Source organism: Lolium perenne, chromosome 3 (assembly GCF_019359855.2).
Source record: "Lolium perenne isolate Kyuss_39 chromosome 3, Kyuss_2.0, whole genome shotgun sequence".
In the NCBI taxonomy this organism is placed as follows: domain Eukaryota; kingdom Viridiplantae; phylum Streptophyta; class Magnoliopsida; order Poales; family Poaceae; genus Lolium; species Lolium perenne.
In genome coordinates, this window is record NC_067246.2 from 24,416,304 (window position 1) to 24,433,793 (window position 17,490).

Here is a 17,490-nt window from a genome sequence, read left to right on the forward strand (position 1 = left end):
CATATTAAAAGGGGCCACGGAGGGGAGCTCGGTTTCTAAACCCTACTCCCCTCCGCCGCTTTCACTCCCGCCGCCGCCACCTGCCTCCTCTCTGGCGAGCCATTCCGCCGCCTCTGACGCCACTCCGCCGCTTCCGCCACCACCCCTCCGTCCGCAATGGGGCGGTTAAGACGCGTAGGTAGGGGAGGCGGCCGAATCGGCGGCGGGAAGGAACAACGGCGTCCGCCGGGTGTACGGGCGGAGGCGGACCGCGCGAGGCGGGCGCGCTCCGACGGCGCATGGAAGCGGGCGGCACGGAAGTGGCCGCATGCTATCGCGCGCCGGCAAGCGCGCAAGGAGGCGGCCGAAGAAGGAGAAGCCGAGGCGCCCCCCGCCAGCTCGTGCAGCCCGCCGCTGCCGGCGCTACCCCCGCGCGGCAATGACGACAACATATAGGAAAAACTCCACATAAATATGTGCATATTGATATGAAATTGAATTTCATGCATATCTTAGCCCATTGAGGATTTGTTGAAGTTTACCCTATATATTGGAACAAAGAAAGCAAAGCATGCCATAGAATATACATATAGTAAATATGCATGCATGAGACTCTCAAGAACTAAACGAAAATACAATTTGGACGAAACACTAATTAAATCTAGAACAAATAGTTGTCCAAATTATATCAAAGAATCAAATCAACACAAGGTTGATTCCAAAGACTTATCTCATTACAAGAAGCTAATTAAACCCAAGACAAACAATGAGATAACCAATTCCCAAAGAGATCAAGGTTCCAATAAATAAATTAAACCCTCAACACTTTTCATGATGGCACGAAGTACCGAAAAGAAAAGGTTTGTCTTCCAAAAACAAATACTTGATAATGATCAAGATATGTTGTGATAGGATCATAAAATTAGCATTTTAACAAATATAGGAGAGCTCCCCAAGATTAGTGCATTATTTAATATTTTGCATATGAATATAATGCACAAAACTAGGATCATCACGCTACCTATATCTAATAAAATACTAAGAGAATATAAATATCCATAGAATGCAAGAAAGACACATGGGACTTAAAAACAATTTCTTGCCAATAAATTAGGGAATAAAACACAAGAGCCAATGTAAAGATGATCAATAAGTATCTACCTCATAATAGATTTCCAATTGTCCTAGGACAAGAGGTATTTAGGAAATATGTCCTGATGGTAGCTTCCAAGTATACCCAAGATCATCTTCACACATAAGAAAACATATGGTAAAAGATAAGAGTTAAACATTATGCAAAGAGAGTTTCTTGATAGCTTCAATTAATTACACCACCATACAAAGCGATGAATAGCATAACTTGAAGCACATGATTTCCCAAAAAGGATATTGAGAAGCACATTGTGGAAAACCATGCCAAGAAAAGCTCTCACAAACAAGATCCACAAGGATATTAGCAAAGAAGCCATTTAAGGAAAATTGAACTTGTTTGAGCTAACATGCACATAGGTGCAAGATAATTTACAATATCAATACTATGTGACATAACCTCAAATATACACATTTTCATGGCTTGTAATATGCACAAAGCATAATACTCCCACATAATGTGATAAATCATTTATTTTCATAAGAGGCAAATAAATTCCAACTAGAGATAGTTAATGGACATTAGAATTTGAATTTGTCATGAGGATGACATACCACATAGAAACTAGATAATCTTGCAATATCAATTCTAAGTGATATTCCTCATGTACACACATTGTTAGGATTGTGAGATTCCCAAAGGCATACCACTCCCCCAAAATGGGATAGTCCATTAATCACTCACAAGAGCCATATAAGATACAACAAGACGCAAATAGGCTCCAACACAAACACAAATACATGGTGCGCAACCTAACATACATAGACTTGATTTCTCAAGATAATTCAAGTAGGAAGCACAACATATACAAGCATATGCAAGGTACAAAACCAACACATGCAAAAGGGGCGAGTAACTTTCAATATAAATGAGTTGGGCACATGTTGCCACAAGGAGGAACATTGGATATATGATAGAAGTGAGATAACCTAAGTGACTTGGCTTGAGTCAATATAATTGATGAAGATCCCTTATTTCTTCATGGTATAGCCAAGTCTCCAATGCCCTCCAACCACCACCTATTGATCAAGGTTTAGCTTGTTGGTCCCCAACCAAGTTGGGTCCTAAGAGGTTAGTCACAATAGTCTTGGCAACCCAAATGGTTCTTTACTTGATACCACTTTGAGCACCAACATATTTGGCAAACACATTGCCACCCTCATCCTTACGAAGAGAATAAACATCATCAATGATGATAGGGTTGGATGAGGTACCAATAGTGCAAAAGGAGGAGATGTGGCCCTTCTCACGGCATATGTAGCAAGTTCTTCTCTTCTCCTTCTTCTCACTTGATTCCTCCACAATGGGAGCATTAGCTTCATACTTCTTGGGAAGTGGCTTTTCTTCAACCCGAGGTTGGGTATTGCCTTGAGCTTGAGGCCGCTTCCCTTCTTGTTTCTCACTAAGAGGCTTCTTCTTTAATGGGCAAGATCTAACATGATGCCCTTCAATTTTGCACTTGAAGCAAGTAATCTTGGCCGGGTTTTTGACTTGTACTTGGCCCTTCTTGTTCTTGGAGCTTTTGGACTTCTTGTTGTTGGAGATAAATCCAAGTCCGCTCTTGTCATTGGGGGATTGTTGCACACTCAACATCTTGTCAAGTTTGCATTTCCCTTCATGACCCTTTTTCAAGTCTTTCTTCAAGGAAGTGACTTGAGCCTTGAGCTCTTTGATTTCCTCTACATGGTTAGTAACAACACAAATACTAGAGGAAGTAGAAACTTCATTATTAGAGCAACACGGCAATGAAGATAATTCATCACAAGATTTTGCAATACTATGAGTAGATGAATTAATAGGACTAGCACATGGCAATATAGTATTTTGAGAATTAGTGCTAGTATCCACATGAGGCTCACAAGATGTTACCTTTGACATGACATCCTCATGATCTAACTTTAGCTTCTCATGGGACACTAGAAGTTCATCATGGGAGCTAGAGAGCTTTCCATGACTTTCTTCCAAAATCCCATACTTGCTAGTTAGCAATTCAAGTTGAGTCCTTAGCTCAACATTCTCCGTCAAAATGGATGCTTCAAAAGATGTAGGGTTAGTAGCACAAGCATCATCATTAATAGCAATAGGAGAAGGCAAGTTGGCATGCTATTTTAGATATGAAGCTTTAAGTTGCTCATATGACTCGGTGAGTTTGCTGAGCGCACTCTCAATGACCCTACAACCACTTTTGAGTTGCTCAAAATCCTCAAGGAGTTTAGCATTAACAAACACAAGCTTATTGTCGTTGCCTATTCGACGGTACCTCGGAGGAGGGATCCTCACGAGGGGGAGAAGAAGTAAGGGCCGTTGGGCGGAGAGTCCTCGGGACGGTGGTACGCGATTTACCCAGCTTCGGAACACCTGCTCGAGGACAGGGCCTACTACTGCTTGTCTGGAATTATATGGGTGCTTTCACGTGGTTACAATGAGTTGTGGTTGTCTCTATTGTTCTGCCTCTAGGGATCCCGGGATCCGGCTTATAAAGGCGCCAGGATCTAGGGTTTACACGGAGAGTCCTAGCCGGAATACAAGTTGTCTAACTACGGAATATACATTGCCGTGCACGTCAAGAATCCGCCCTTCCTTATACGTCGTACTGGATCCGGCTACCCCTGATGGGCTGTGCCGGATCCGACTTGCTGGGTAGGTCGGTGGATCTGGCTCCTTGTTCCTGGGCTGGACTTCATCCATCTTGATCTACAACAACTGGGCCGCCCGATGGGCTATATGCCACCATCACCGTCTATGAGCCACCCGGGCTTGCCGGATCTAGGCACTGTCGATGGTACACCCATGAAGTATACCCACAACAGTAGCCCCCAGAGTTCTCCGAGATTCACCTCTTGTTTCCGCCTTGCTTGAATCATCTTTGCTTCCGACAATCCTCTCGGTAACATGGGGAAACTTGAAGAACTCCAACTTCATGATTCTTCTCTTTCCAGCTTACACGCTGGAAAAATCCTTTTAATTTATCCCGCGGGACTTCATCCATCGACCTCATTTTTACAATGAGTCTCCGGGTTACTCCCCTGCAGAGATAACGGCTCGTCGTTTTAAATTCTTACCCAGAACCTTGAAATGTTCAAACGGTTCCACCAATCTTGGCGCCATTTTTGGGTAATTTGAGCGGTAACTTATCCTTAGCCATTTTTACCGCTAGGGTTTTTGACACGTGTCGATCATCCAACGGCACGACGCTTGCATTCCGACCACAGGATGCGGAGCACGAATCTCATCCCGCGCCTATAAATATCCCCACCGCACACACCTAATCACCTCATTCTCCCCCATTTCACCTCTCACTCGAGCGCCGCCACCGAGCTCCAGCTTCCGCCGCGCCGGAGTCTTCCGGAACTTCGCCGAAGCTAGCGCCGCCGCACCGTGTTCATCCTATTCTTAACCTCGGCGAGCCACCGTAGAAAATTTCTCGTCGCCGGCGTTGGTAGAGACGATTAGTGTATAGCGGTAGTTCCGACTAAGTCAGTTCTCTTGCAACTTGTAGATGTCTTCCTCGACTCCGCCTCCATCACAGACGGAACCCATCGCGGCAACACCCATCTCCTCCGCCCCTCCGCCATTCAGCCCTGTCCAGCTGGATCCTACTAAGGGATCCGGCAAGAACATCGAGGGAACGTCTGCCAACCCGGAAGATCTAGCCGGGTCCAAGCAGATGGAAAAGAAGGGGGAAGAGGTCACCGCCAAGAAATCGAAGGCCCGATCTCATGAAGGTGAGGTCAAGGGAAAATGGTGGCCCTGCACCACCACAGAGGACGAGCTCCGCAACCTCGAGGCGGAGGGTTTTCTTCAACCCGAATCCTGGCGAACAGTTCCGGGTGCCCTGATCTCGGCGCCCAAAGCCGAAGAATGGGTGCTGACCAGGGCGTTGGTTGAGCGCGGGTTCTCTCTTCCGCCAAGCGATTTCTTCACAGAAATCCACAAGGCGTACAACCTGCAACCCCACAAAATCTCCCCCAACATCGTTGGAGATATGCCCAAGAGGCAATGATAAAAGTGTTTATTGTTATATCTTAGTGTTCATGATAAATGTTTACATCCCATGCTATAATTGTATTAACCGAAAACATTAATACTTGTGTGTTTTGTAAACATAAAGAAGTCCCTAGTAAGCCTCTTGTTAAACTAGCTTGTTGATTAATAGATGATCATGGTTTCCTGATCATGAACATTGGATGTTATTAATAACAAGATCATATCATTAGGTGAATGATGTGATGGACATACACCCATAGTAAGCGTAGCATATGTCGGGGGGAAGACCCCGGATAGGGCAATGGACGCGGAGCAGCCGGCTGGCCACTGGCCGGCTCGCGGCAAAGGCCGGCTGAGGAGCAGCCGGCTGGCGCCGTGGCCGGCTGGTCTGGAAGCCGGCTGGCTCTAGGTCCTAGTCGGCCTAGCTACGGCCACCAATGCTGTAGTTGGGCCGGCTTCTACAAGCCATATCCGACTGGGGTTTGTACCTCAGACCGACTCGAGGCTGGCGAGTCTTGCACTGGAAGGAACCGGGTAGGTGACCCGGGCTCCCAAAGTCCACGCTGACTCCATCTTCCGTGATACGCGGGGCGCTGTAGAGCAATAGTGCCTCGCGCCGGACAGGCCGTCAGGGCTTACGACGATCCGTACTGGCTACAGCGGCTGACGGCGACAGGGACACCTCCTCCATACCGCTGACCGTGGCAGCCGGATGGGACAGGCCACGATGCCTCAACCACTCCTGACGTCACCGCCTCGGGAAGGAGCGGAAGCCGAAGCCGGCCCAGCCGGCCAGTAAACTATAGGGTCTTATATGTAAAGTGCCGGTGCCTATATAAGCCGCACTACCCCCTCTCGTGCAGACGATCGATCATTTTATTACTTTCACCCACCTACAGAGCTGCCCTGTGAGAGAGACCATAGTCTTCCTTAGCCTCTCAGGAGCAGCCGGACACAGCTCTAGGAGCACCATTGTACTGTGTGATCATCATATACACTCATAGCAGGAGTAGAGGTTTTACCTCCATCGGAGGGCCTCGAACCTGGGTACGTCGCCGTGTCGCTCGTGCCCATACCCGCATCCGGATACCGCCGTGAGATCCCTCAGGAACCACTTCGATTAGCCACCCTATGGCATATGCCGTGACGATACCACGACATTTGGCGCCCACCGTGGGGCCTTCAGCATCCTCGGCCGGTGTCTTCATCCGGACGGGCCTCACCACCACCACCGGCGAGCGAGTCGCTTCAGGCTTGATCTGGAGATTCGGCTCCCTCGACTGCGTCAGCGACAACGCTGGCTGCTTCGCTGACCGGCCCTTCCCAGCCAGCGGCAGCGTCATCTCCTTCGGCGGCTTCGACGTCTACGTCGCCACCGTCGCACCGCCGCGCTACCCGCGGCAGGTGCTGCGCTGCGCTAGCCCTCCTCCGCGAGCCGGCAGCAGCGCTCCCGCCAGCCCCGCCGTCGTGCAAGTCATGATGGCTGGCGACGAGCTCCCCACCAAGAACCCGCGCATGCGCGGCCCCGACCTGGAGCGCAACATCGACCCCAACGCCTCCGGCTCGGGCCCAAAAGCGCCACCACCGCCGTCCCGGCTGGATGCAGTCCGGGCAAAGCTGAGCACCCCGCTCACGCCTGGCGGAGACCCCACCGCCGTCGAGGCGGACTTGGAGGCGCACCGCCAGCTCCTCCTCAAGCAAACCGAAGAACTGGCTGCTGCTAAGCGCCAGATGGAGATCACCCAGCGCGAGTACAACCGCGCCCACGGCCTCACTCCAGGCGGCGACGAGCCAAGCCGAGCCGGCCACATCCGCCGCAGGGGCCGCGACCTCGGCGCTGAAATCGCCCGCGACGGCGCTCCTTCGCCGGCTCCGTCCGCGGAGCTCCCCGTCTACAACACCCCCGACAAGAACATGCGCGCGGCAGAAGCCGCCGCAGAAGAGCTGAACCGCCTTCAGGGCGAAGAGTTACGCCGCCAGACCAGGCGGGTGACTGAGCTGCTCAACGCAGCCAACAGGCAGATCGCCGACCCCAGGTATGTCAATGCCCCCAGAGCTTCTCACGCTCGTGGAGCTGCAGGCAACGACAGGGAAGGCGCCAGGGACACGGCCGAGTCCTCCTCCCCAGCACCAAGCCGACGCCATGATTCCCGGGCCACGCACAGCTCGGGCCGGCCAAGCCACCAGCCGAGCGGCAACAGCCGCAGCCGGCCCCCTCCAAGCCGGAACCAGGAGCAAGACTCCGGGCCCCGCCGTCATCACCGGCCGGCTCCAGAAGCAAGCGGCGCGCGCCAGCCGGCACACTCCCGGCTGGGCCCGCGCATCGAGCCCGCTGACGCCCGAGACCGCCTCGACCGGCTGGTTCAATCCCGCATCGCGGAAGAAGAGGGGCCAGCCGGCCCAAAGTGCTTCGGGCCGCGGATCCTCAACGAGCCCATGGTCGAGGGCTTCCAGCTCCCGCGCGACACCCCCAAGTACGACGGCACCACCAAGCCGGAGGACTGGCTGCTGGACTACTCCACGGCAGTCGGCATCGCCAAGGGCAACAAGCGCTGGGCCGTGCGCTACTCCCCCCTCATGCTACTCGGCTCCGCCCGCACGTGGCTCAACAACCTGCCAGCCGGCAGCATAAACGGCTGGCTGGACTTCGAAGCCGCCTTCATCAGCAACTTCACCGGCACTTATCGCCGGCCGGGTCGCCCTCAACAGCTTGAGATGTGCAAGCAGGGCCCGGACGAGACGGATCGCGCGTACCTGACGCGCTGGTGCGAGATGCGCAACTCTTGCGAGGGCGTGCACGAGATGCAAGCCATCAGCTTCTTCATGGGCGGCTGCCGACCCAACACCATGCTGTGGCACAAGCTACGCCGCAGCGAGCCCAAGACGATGGCCGCCTTGATGGTCATCGCAGACAAGTACGCGCTGGCAGAGGAAGCCGGCAAGGCGCCGGCTGATGTTTCACCGGCCCCGGCAAGACGGGACAACAACAAGCCGGCCGAGGGCGCCTCGCACGGCAGCCGGCGGGACAACTACCGCGGCGGCAAGCGTCACAACGACCAGCCGGACCGCCGGTACGGCTCCGCCCACGTGGCCGCCGTGGCAGACAACGCGGCAGGCGGCAGCCGCCGCCAGAAGCAAGACCGGCAGTGGAAGCCGAAGTACACCTTCGAGCAGATGCTCGACTCGCCGTGCAAATACCACAGCGGCAAGAACCCCTCCAACCACACCACCCGCGACTGCCACTTCATGAAGCGGCTGACAAGCGGTGAACCTCTACCGCCTCCACCCCCACCTCCACCAGCCGGCGGGCCGGGTGGCCAAGCCGGCGCAGAGAACGTCAACCTCGAGCACCACGAGGCTAACCAAGTGCACCATGCCGGCCGGTACCTGGCCGAAGACGCCACCTACATTATCTTCACCTCCGAGCCCGAGGACAGGACGAGCCAAGAGCGCCGTTCCCTCGAGGTCAACGCGGTCATACCGCCGGTCCCCCAGTACCTAAACTGGTCAGAACAGGCCATCACTTTCGATCGCCGCGACACACCGGCTGTCCTGCCGAAGCCGGGCAGCTACGCCATGGTCCTCGACCCCACCATCGGCACAACCCGGCGCAGCGTGCGTTTCTCGCGCGTCCTCATCGACGGCGGCAGCAGCATCAACATCCTCTACCGCGACACCGCCCGCAAGCTGGGCATCCAGGAGGCCGAGTTGCGCCCCACCCCCACCGTCTTCCATGGCATCGTGCCAGGCCATTGCTGCCAGCCGATCGGCCGGATCACGCTGGAGGTGATGTTCGGGAAGCCGGACCACTTCCGCACTGAGAGAATCGAGTTCGAGGTGGTGGACCTCGTGAGTCCCTACCACGCGCTCCTGGGCAGGCCAGCCCTGACCAAGTTCATGGCGGTGCCCCACTATGGGTACCTGAAGATGAAGCTGCCTGGCCCCAAGGGGGTCATTACCGTAGCCGGCGACTATCGCCGCTCCATGGACTGCGCCATGCAGAGCTCCAAGATGGCCCAGACGCTGGTCATCGCCGCCGAGAAGCAGCTCATCCACGACGCCGTCGCCCTCGCCAAAGCCGCGCAGACAGACATGCCGACTGCGGGCAACCCGGCTGGGACGACTCACTTCCAGCCGGCCGACAACACCAAGAAGATCCTGCTGGACCCGGCGCAGCCGGACAAGTTCGTCACCATCGGTGCCGGCTTGAACAAGAAATAGGAAAGCGAGCTCACCAGCTTCCTCCGTGAGAATCGGGACATCTTCGCATGGACTCCAAGAGACATGCCGGGTGTGCCGAGGGAGTTGGCTGAGCACCACCTCCACGTCCGGCCTGAAGCCAAGCCGGTGAAGCAGCCTCTCAGGCGCTTCGCCGAAGAACGAAGGAAGGCCATCGGAGAAGAAATCGCCCGGCTCCTAGCTGCCGGCTTCATCATGGAAGTGCTGCACCCGGACTGGTTGGCAAACCCGGTCCTGGTTCTGAAGAAGAACGGCTCCTGGCGCATGTGTATCGACTACACCAGCCTGAACAGGGCGTGCCCAAAGGATCCCTTCCCCCTGCCGCGCATAGATCAAGTCATAGACTCGACTGCCGGCTGTGAACTGTTGTCTTTCTTAGACGCCTATTCAGGCTACCACCAGATTCCTTTGAATCCGGCTGATCAAATAAAGACTTCGTTCATTACCCCGTACGGGGCTTATTGCTACACGACTATGCCGTTCGGCTTGAAAAATGCAGGCGCCACCTACCAAAGGTGCATGCAAAAATGCTTGCAGGATCAAATCGGCAGAAACGTTCACGCATATGTGGATGATGTCGTTGTAAAGACCAAGGAGACGACTACCCTCCTTGATGACCTGAGAGAAACCTTCACCAATCTGAGAAGATTCCGGATGAAGCTCAACCCGGCCAAGTGCACATTCGGCGTGCCGTCTGGCCAGCTCCTTGGCTACCTCGTCTCTCAGCGAGGGATCGAAGCCAACCCGGACAAGATCAGCGCCCTAGAGAAGATGGAACTGCCGCAGTGCCTCAAGGACGTCCAGAAGTTTGCTGGCTGCCTGGCCTCCTTGAGCCGCTTCGTCAGCCGGCTGGGGGAGAAGGCACTGCCCCTGTATCAACTAATGAGGAAGGCGGACAAGTTCGTCTGGTCACCGCAGGCGGATGAGGCTTTCCGTGACTTGAAGCGCGTGCTCTCAACCGCGCCAATCCTTGCAACGCCGGGTTCAATGGAGCCGATGTTGTTGTACATCGCAGCCACCAATCGAGTGGTTAGCGTTGTCCTGGTGGTGGAGCGCAGAGAAGCCGGCAACAGGGAGCAGCTGGTTCAGCGCCCAGTCTATTACCTTAGCGAAGTGCTCTCCCAGTCGAAGCAAAATTACCCCCACTACCAGAAGGTCACCTACGGCGTCTACATGGCGGCCAAGAAGCTCAAGCACTACTTCCAAGAGCACCCCATCAGGGTGGTTGCCACAGCACCCTTGGCGGAAATCATAGGCAGCAAGGATGCCAACGGCCGGGTTGCCAAGTGGGCCCTGGAGCTAGCCGCCCACACTATCCTCTACGAGCCACGCACAGCCATCAAGTCGCAGATCCTGGCGGACTTCTTCGTCGACTGGGCTGAGATGCAGTACCTGCCGCCTGTGCCGGATTCCACACATTGGAAGATGCACTTCGACGGCTCGAAGATGCGCAACGGTTTGGGAGCCGGCATCGTCATCACCTCTCCCAAGGGAGACCGGCTGGACTACGTCCTGCAGATCCACTTCGCCGCATCCAACAATGTGGCGGAGTATGAAGCGCTCATTCATGGGCTGAAGCTGGCCAAGGAGATTGGCGTGCGTCGCATACTTTGCTTCGGCGACTCCGACTTGGTCATACAGCAAGCATCTGGCGACTGGGACGCGAAGGACGCCAATATGGCCTCGTACCGCTTCCATGTCCAGCAGTTATCCGGCTTCTTCGACGGCTGCGAATTCCACCATGTGCCACGAGCAAACAACGAAGCGGCTGATACCTTATCCAAGATTGGCTCAACCCGGCAAGCCATCCCGCCGGGTGTCGCCTTGGCGGTTCTCAAGAAGCCGTCCATCACACCGTCACCGGACTCGGATTCAATATTCGTGCCGGCTGACCCGGGGGCTGCTCAGCCGAACCCGGGGGCTTCATCGCCCAAGTCGGGGGCTAACAAGCCGAACCCGCCGGCTAGCATGCCGAACCCGGGGACTCTTCAGTCCAACCCGGGGGCTTCATCGCCAAACTCGGGGGCTAGCAAGCCGAACCCGCCGGCTAGCAAGCCGAACCCGGCGACCATGCAGTCGAATCCGGAAGCTCCCACGCAGGAGGCCCTGTTGGTCAGCGTATTCGAGATAAGATGCGTACCTTCATGGGCACAAGAATTCCTCTCCTACCTCACCAACGGTGTGCTGCCTGATGATAGAGTCCAGGCCAGGCAGATTGAGAGAAGGGCCAAGGCCTATACCATCATCAACCACCAGCTGTACAAACGCAGCGTAAGTGGGGTGTTCCAGCGGTGCGTCGAGCCGGCTGAAGGGATTGAACTCCTACGGGAAATCCATCAAGGAGAGTGCGGACATCACGCCTCATCCAGAGCCATAGTGGCCAAAGCCTTCCGGCACGGCTTTTACTGGCCGACTGCGCTCAGAGACGCAGAAGATTTGGTGAAGAAGTGCAACGGCTGTCAGCGCTTCGCAAAGCAAAGACACCAGCCGGCTTCCGCCTTGAAAACCATCCCCATCACATGGCCATTTGCCGTATGGGGCTTGGATATGGTGGGCCCATTCAGAACAGCGCGAGGCGGAATGACACATCTCTTGGTGATGATTGATAAATTCACCAAGTGGATCGAAGCCAAGCCAATCAAGAAACTGGACGGGTCCACAGCCGTCACATTCCTCAAGGAAATCATTGTGAGATTCGGCTACCCCCACACCATCATCACCGACAACGGCACCAACTTCTCCCAAGGCATCTTCTCTCGCTATTGCGGGGAAATGGGGATCCGGATGGCCCTATCTTCTGTGGCACACCCAGAGTCCAATGGACAGGTGGAAAAGGCTAACGGCTTAGTCCTAGCCGGCATCCGGCCCCGGCTGGTGGAGCCGCTCGAGCGAGCAGCCGGCTGCTGGATTGAAGAACTGCCCAATGTGCTGTGGAGCCTGCGCACAACGACAAATCGCTCAGTCGGCTTCACACCATTTTTCCTCGTATACGGGGCCGAAGCCGTCCTGCCGACTGATATCGAGCACGACGCGCCAAGGATCAAGCTCTACACAGAAGCCGAAGCCAAAGAAGCTCGCGAAGATGGAGTCGACCTGGTCGAAGAGGCCCGGCTGCTGGCTGAGTCTAGATCTACCATCTACCAGCAAAGCCTCCGACGCTATCACAGCCGGAAGGTCCAGCCCTTAGCATTCCGAGAAGGAGACCTAGTGCTCCGACTGATCCAGAGGACAGCCGGACAGCATAAACTATCATCCCCATGGGAGGGTCCCTTCATCGTGAGCAAGGCAGTAGGCAATGATTCCTACTATCTCATAGATGCCCAAGAGGCTAAGAAAAACAAGCCGGACAAGGCTGACGAGGAGACTAAGCGTCCCTGGAATGTCAGGTTACTCCGCCCATTTTACACATGAGAGCAGGAATGTATGTATCCCTTGTATCCCTTTTGTGAGTTATGAAAAAGCTCGCGCCAAGAGCGCCGTTTCCGACAAGTTCTTCGCGTATTTTACCTTGTTTCGCCAATTGGCTTGAACCCTCTCACGCGGCCGGCTCAGTAACGTGATCCGGTTTCCGACAGCCGGCTTCCGATCCAGCTACAGACCGCAACCCGGCTGTCCGACTGGCGGGAGTAAGGCCCAGGGAGCCGGCACGCGAAAAACGACTAAGAGAAAGAGTAAAAGCGAGTTGACTTGCAACTTTTCACAAAAGTGCCGGATTGCCGAATTCAGCTCGTTCGACTGAAATACTGTCAGCCTCACCCAGCGGCCCGCTCTTGATCCGGCGATGGATCGCAAGTCGGACGTATGACCGGCAAGGGCACAGCCAAAGAGTGGGGCGGATGGGAAAAAGCGAACGAGTCGAAAGAAAGCAACTCGGCACACAGATGATTAACAAACACATTAAAGCGTGCCTTAATAAAAGGATAATAACATTGTCTTACATATGCACCCGGCATCCCGGGGATTTAACGATTTGTCTTGGCAAAAGAACAACTGGAAAGCAGGAAATCTAAGCCGGAGGGGCATCAGTGGAGCCGGCTGCCGGGTCGTCCTCAGGCACGTCCTCCGCCTCCTCATCGTCCACATACTCCCCATCGGAGGGAGGAGGGTTCGGGTCCGCGACGAAGAGGGCCTTGTCGACGAACTCGGCGATGGTGCTGGCTCGAGCAAGGCGGGCGGCCTTGAGATCGGCTGGGAGCTTGTCCTCCACGCCGGCTCGCCGGAACTCAAGCTGCCCCAGGTCCACCTCGTTGTACCAGGAGAGGACGAAGGACAGCGCCATGTCGGCACCGGCGCGCGTGGCCGACTCCTTCCAGTCGAGGAAGCGGTCCGGCGCCCGCTCCATCGCGGAGATGAGGCCGGAGATATCCTGCGGTGCCGCCTCTTCAGGCCACAGCATGGGCACCAGCTCTTCAGCCGCCTTCCGAAGTTCCCAGCCGAGCTTGGTGATAGGCTCGACGCGGGCAGCCATGGACGCCATGTGATCCTCCATGGAGAAATACTCCGAGCTGCCCTCGCCGGTCTCCTGCCTCCTGGACTCGCGCGCAACGCCAACGGCTGCCAGAGCCGCGTCCTGCGTCTCCGGGAAGGCCGCTGCAAGACAAAGCAAGTCAGAAATCATCGAAGCCGAAATAAGCTGAAAAATGCAAATTTTCGAAGTCCTAAGCCAAAAGGAAAAGCCTGACGGCAGCCGGCAAGAACCGACTGCCACCAGCCCCAAGTTGAAAATAACGAAGAAGTTTCTGCTGCCGGCTGCCAGCAAAAGCCGGCAGCCAACAGCCGAAAGCCGGCAAAGGGAAAGGAACTTAGAGATGCACTCACCCGCCAAGCCGCGATCTAGTGCGCCAATCTCATCCGTCCAGCGCTTGGCGGTAGCCGTCAGCTCTGTGGACTTGACGGTGACCTCCTCCTGCAGCACAAGCCGCTGCTTCTCCACCTCCGTTAGCCGCCGGCTCAGATCCTCCACCTTCTCCTTCTCCGCCGTCCGGAGGGAGTTGAGCTCAGCAAGGTGGTTCTGTTCCAGCAGGCGCAGCCGCGTCAGCTCCTGCTCAGCCAGCTTGAGCTTGCCGGCGGCGGATCGGCCCGCCTCCTCGCTCTCGGCGCACTGGGCACGAGCGGCTCGGAGATCCGACTCCAGCTGCGGAACCTTGGCGGCTTCAACTGCGAGGCGGCCAGAAAGAAATGTCAGCCAACCAAGACTGAAAGAAAACAAGTCAAAAGAAGCATAGAGCTTACCCTTGACAGCCTCCAGCTCGCGAGCCAAGCCGGCTCGCTCGATCTTGGCCTTGTGGTAGCTAGTCACCACCTTGTTGTACAAGACGGTGCGTCGCTCCATAACCGCCTGAAAGAAACAATCAGATACCCAGACGAAACCCGGACCGGCTCCAAGCAGCCGGACCATGCCTCGGAGGGCTACCAGGATAATAACAAAATTACAAAAACAAGAAGACACCTACCTTGTCAGCATCCTCCAGCGTTGCTAGCTGGGCAAGGGCCTCGGCGGCCTTGTTCTTAAGGCCGGCTCGGAAACCGGAGAAGGCCATCTTCATGGGCGCCGTACCAGGCTGCCCCTCCCGGCTGAACACCTCACAAGAATCCGCCGAATGCCACGCAGCCTCCATGGTGCCGGCCGAGCCAAGGCTGGAGTCAGAGGCAGACGGCACATGCAGCAGCCGGGCCCCCTTGGCCACATGAAGGCCCTCAGATGGGCCCGGCGGGCCCCTCGTCCTCACCAGAGCCCGGGAGTCGGCGTCCTCTGAGCGCGCCGGCTTCCCCCTCGCCGGCTCCTTCCCGGTCGGCTCCCTCCTCGTCGGCTCCGAAGCTGGCGGCGGCGCGGTCGAGGCAGTCGGCCCGGTGGGAGCCGTCGCATCCGGCGCTTGAGGCGCTCCCTTCGGAGAACTCTCCAGCACCACAACGTTGGGCGCGGACCCGCCGACTCCGGTCGAAGGCGGCGCAGCCCCACCAGCTCCAGCTCCAGCTCCTGCCACAGATGGCATGCCCCTGCCAGCTCCGGCTGCCCGCTCCACAAACGGGGCGCGGCGCGGGAACATATCGTCCAGCGTCGGCTGCCGCGGCGGCTCGACCCGCGTGCCGCGATCAGGCGCTGAGGCCAGCGGCACGGCGAAAGAAGGCGCCCCAGCGGAAGGCGCAGTACCCGCAGGCGGCGGCGGCGTAGGAGCGCGCGATGAAGGCTGCGGCGTCGGCTCCCTCCTTTGGCGCGGCGGCGGCGACGCGACGCGCGGAGCTTGCCGGGAGCCGCCGCCCTGGGCGAACTTGATAGGGACCCTAGCCGGATAAACAGAAAGACAATAAGCATGGAAGCAAGGAAAGAAAAGGAATCAAACAAGAAAAAGAAAGAGAACTCACCCGGCCTGCTCCGGGACCTTCTTCGGCTGCTGCCGGCGCTGTTTCTTCGCCTTCGCCTCCAAGGCGGCGGTGGAGCCGGTTCGCTTCGTGCCCCTGGGCGCCGAAGTCGCCGTGGTGCTTGGCGGCCTCGTGCGCAGAGGCACGGCGGGGATTGGCCCCGTACCGGACGCCGCCGGCTCCTCCTCCTCCTCCTGCTGCTCTGGTGAGGGGGGCGGATTGTGCTCCCCCTGGCCGCCTAGATCAGGCGCCTGCGGCAGGTCGTCGTCGCCGGCATGCTCGCCGGCTTGGTCAGCCGGATCGACGTGATCCGGCGTCCACCTCTTCGTCGCCAGGTCGCCGTCCTCGACGTTCTGGCGCTCAAAAAGCTAGATAGACAGAAAAAACATAAGCATATGACGAGCCGGGAGTCGGCAGAAGAAAAAGGAAGTCGGCCCCGCAGCCGCAAGCCGGAAAATGGCAAAGACATGAAGCTTACCCGCGCCGGTGGATGGTTCCTGTCGCAGGGCACCAGCCCGTAGCTCCAGTCCTCCGCCAGGTTCGCCTTGGTGATGTGGTTCACCCGGCTGGCCACCTGGGCCTTGGTGAGCGGCACCTTGGACGTCCGGTTCGGATCGAGCCGGCCGGACATGTGCCCGATCTTGTGGGTGCGCATCTGGAGCGGCAGCACCCGGCGCTCGGCGATAGTGCAGAGAAGATCTTCGGCAGTCAGCCCGCCAGCGGTGGCTGTCGCCAGGAGATCCCAGAGCAGGTTCACCTCGGCGTTCTGGTCCGTCGAGCGGGCGTTGTGGCTCCAGTTGATCCGGCCGACTGGAGGAGCCGGATTGAACTCCGGCAGGTTGATCCGGTCGACGAGCTCCCCCTCGTTGCGCACGTAGAAGAATGACATTTGCCAGTTCTTCACCGAGTCGACGGTGGGGATCTTGGGGAAAGGCGTACCAGGCCGGGTGTAGATCGAGGCGGCGCCGCAGGCTCGCAGGCGGCCGTCGTTGGTCTGCGCCTTCAAGAAGAAGAGCCGGCTCCAGAAGTCGATGTCGGGCCACAAGCCGGCGTAAGCCTCCATGAACGCTACGAAGCAGCTCAGGAGGACGCACGCGTTGGCCGGCAGGTGGTGCGGCTGGAGGCCGAAGTGGTCGAGGAATTGCCGGAAGAAGGGCGAGGCCGGCAGACCCAGCCCGCGATCAAGGTGCGCGCCGAAGACGACGCGCTCGCCGTTCCTCGGCTCGGGCTCCGTCTCCTCGCCGGGCACCCGCGTGATGACCGACCGCGGAATTCGCCGGAGGCGTACTAGGCGCTCGATGTCGTCCTCCTGCATGTAGGAGCCCCTCCACGATCCGCTGGGGGACGCCATTGACGAGGTCGAGGAAGAAGATGACCAGGAGAGGCTGAACGGCGAGGAAGAACCTTGCGATCGCGGCGGCGACAACGGCGGCTGAGGACGCTCCGTCGAGACGCGCGGCCCCGTGGCGCCGGATTGACGGAGTGGCGGCGGCGGATCGGCGGAGATTCGCCTGCCGGAGTTCGCCAGCGGGAGGCGTTCGCCGGAGCAACAGCGAGCTTGAGCGCGCGGGGAGCGATGGAAGCAGGAGCGTGAGGAGGGAGAGAATGGCAAGTGCCGCCTCGGTACCGCCCCCGCGGCATTTATAGCCTGCCGCGGGCGGTTGGCCTCCAAGTGGCGGTCGTGGGCCACGTCCCCGGATTTACTGCGCCGTAACTCCTCCCACGTCCACGACGGTTACCAGAAACGGCCACACCACGTCGCCCACTACCGCACC

At 57.1% G+C, this 17,490-nt stretch overlaps 1 protein-coding gene across 1 annotated transcript; it reads right to left on the reverse strand.

Annotated features, from left to right (window-relative positions):
* Positions 1–4,778: 4,778 nt before the first annotated feature.
* On the reverse strand, positions 4,779–17,130 carry LOC127339162 (uncharacterized). The gene is made up of 7 exons (XM_071827110.1): positions 16,194–17,130; positions 15,719–16,083; positions 14,809–15,637; positions 14,588–14,693; positions 14,174–14,512; positions 13,395–13,945; positions 4,779–5,075 (listed from the first exon to the last, which is right to left on the reverse strand). The coding sequence occupies exons 1-7, from the start codon at positions 17,064–17,066 to the stop codon at positions 4,779–4,781; spliced, it is 3,360 nt and encodes a 1,119-aa protein (XP_071683211.1). The 5' UTR covers positions 17,067–17,130.
* Positions 17,131–17,490: the final 360 nt, after the last annotated feature.

Bases quoted from the DNA above. Each gene is read 5' to 3' on its own strand.
- LOC127339162 (XM_071827110.1), bottom strand. From the start codon at position 17,066: ATGGCGTCCCCCAGCGGATCGTGGAGGGGCTCCTACATGCAGGAGGAC. The intron at 16,084-16,193 runs GTAAGCTTCATG...CTGTCTATCTAG, and splicing joins GGAACCATCCACCGGCGCGG to CTTTTTGAGCGCCAGAACGT. The intron at 5,076-13,394 runs GCAGCCGGCTCC...GTGGGGTTGCAG, and splicing joins ACGTGCCTGAGGACGACCCG to GTTGTACGCCTTGTGGATTT.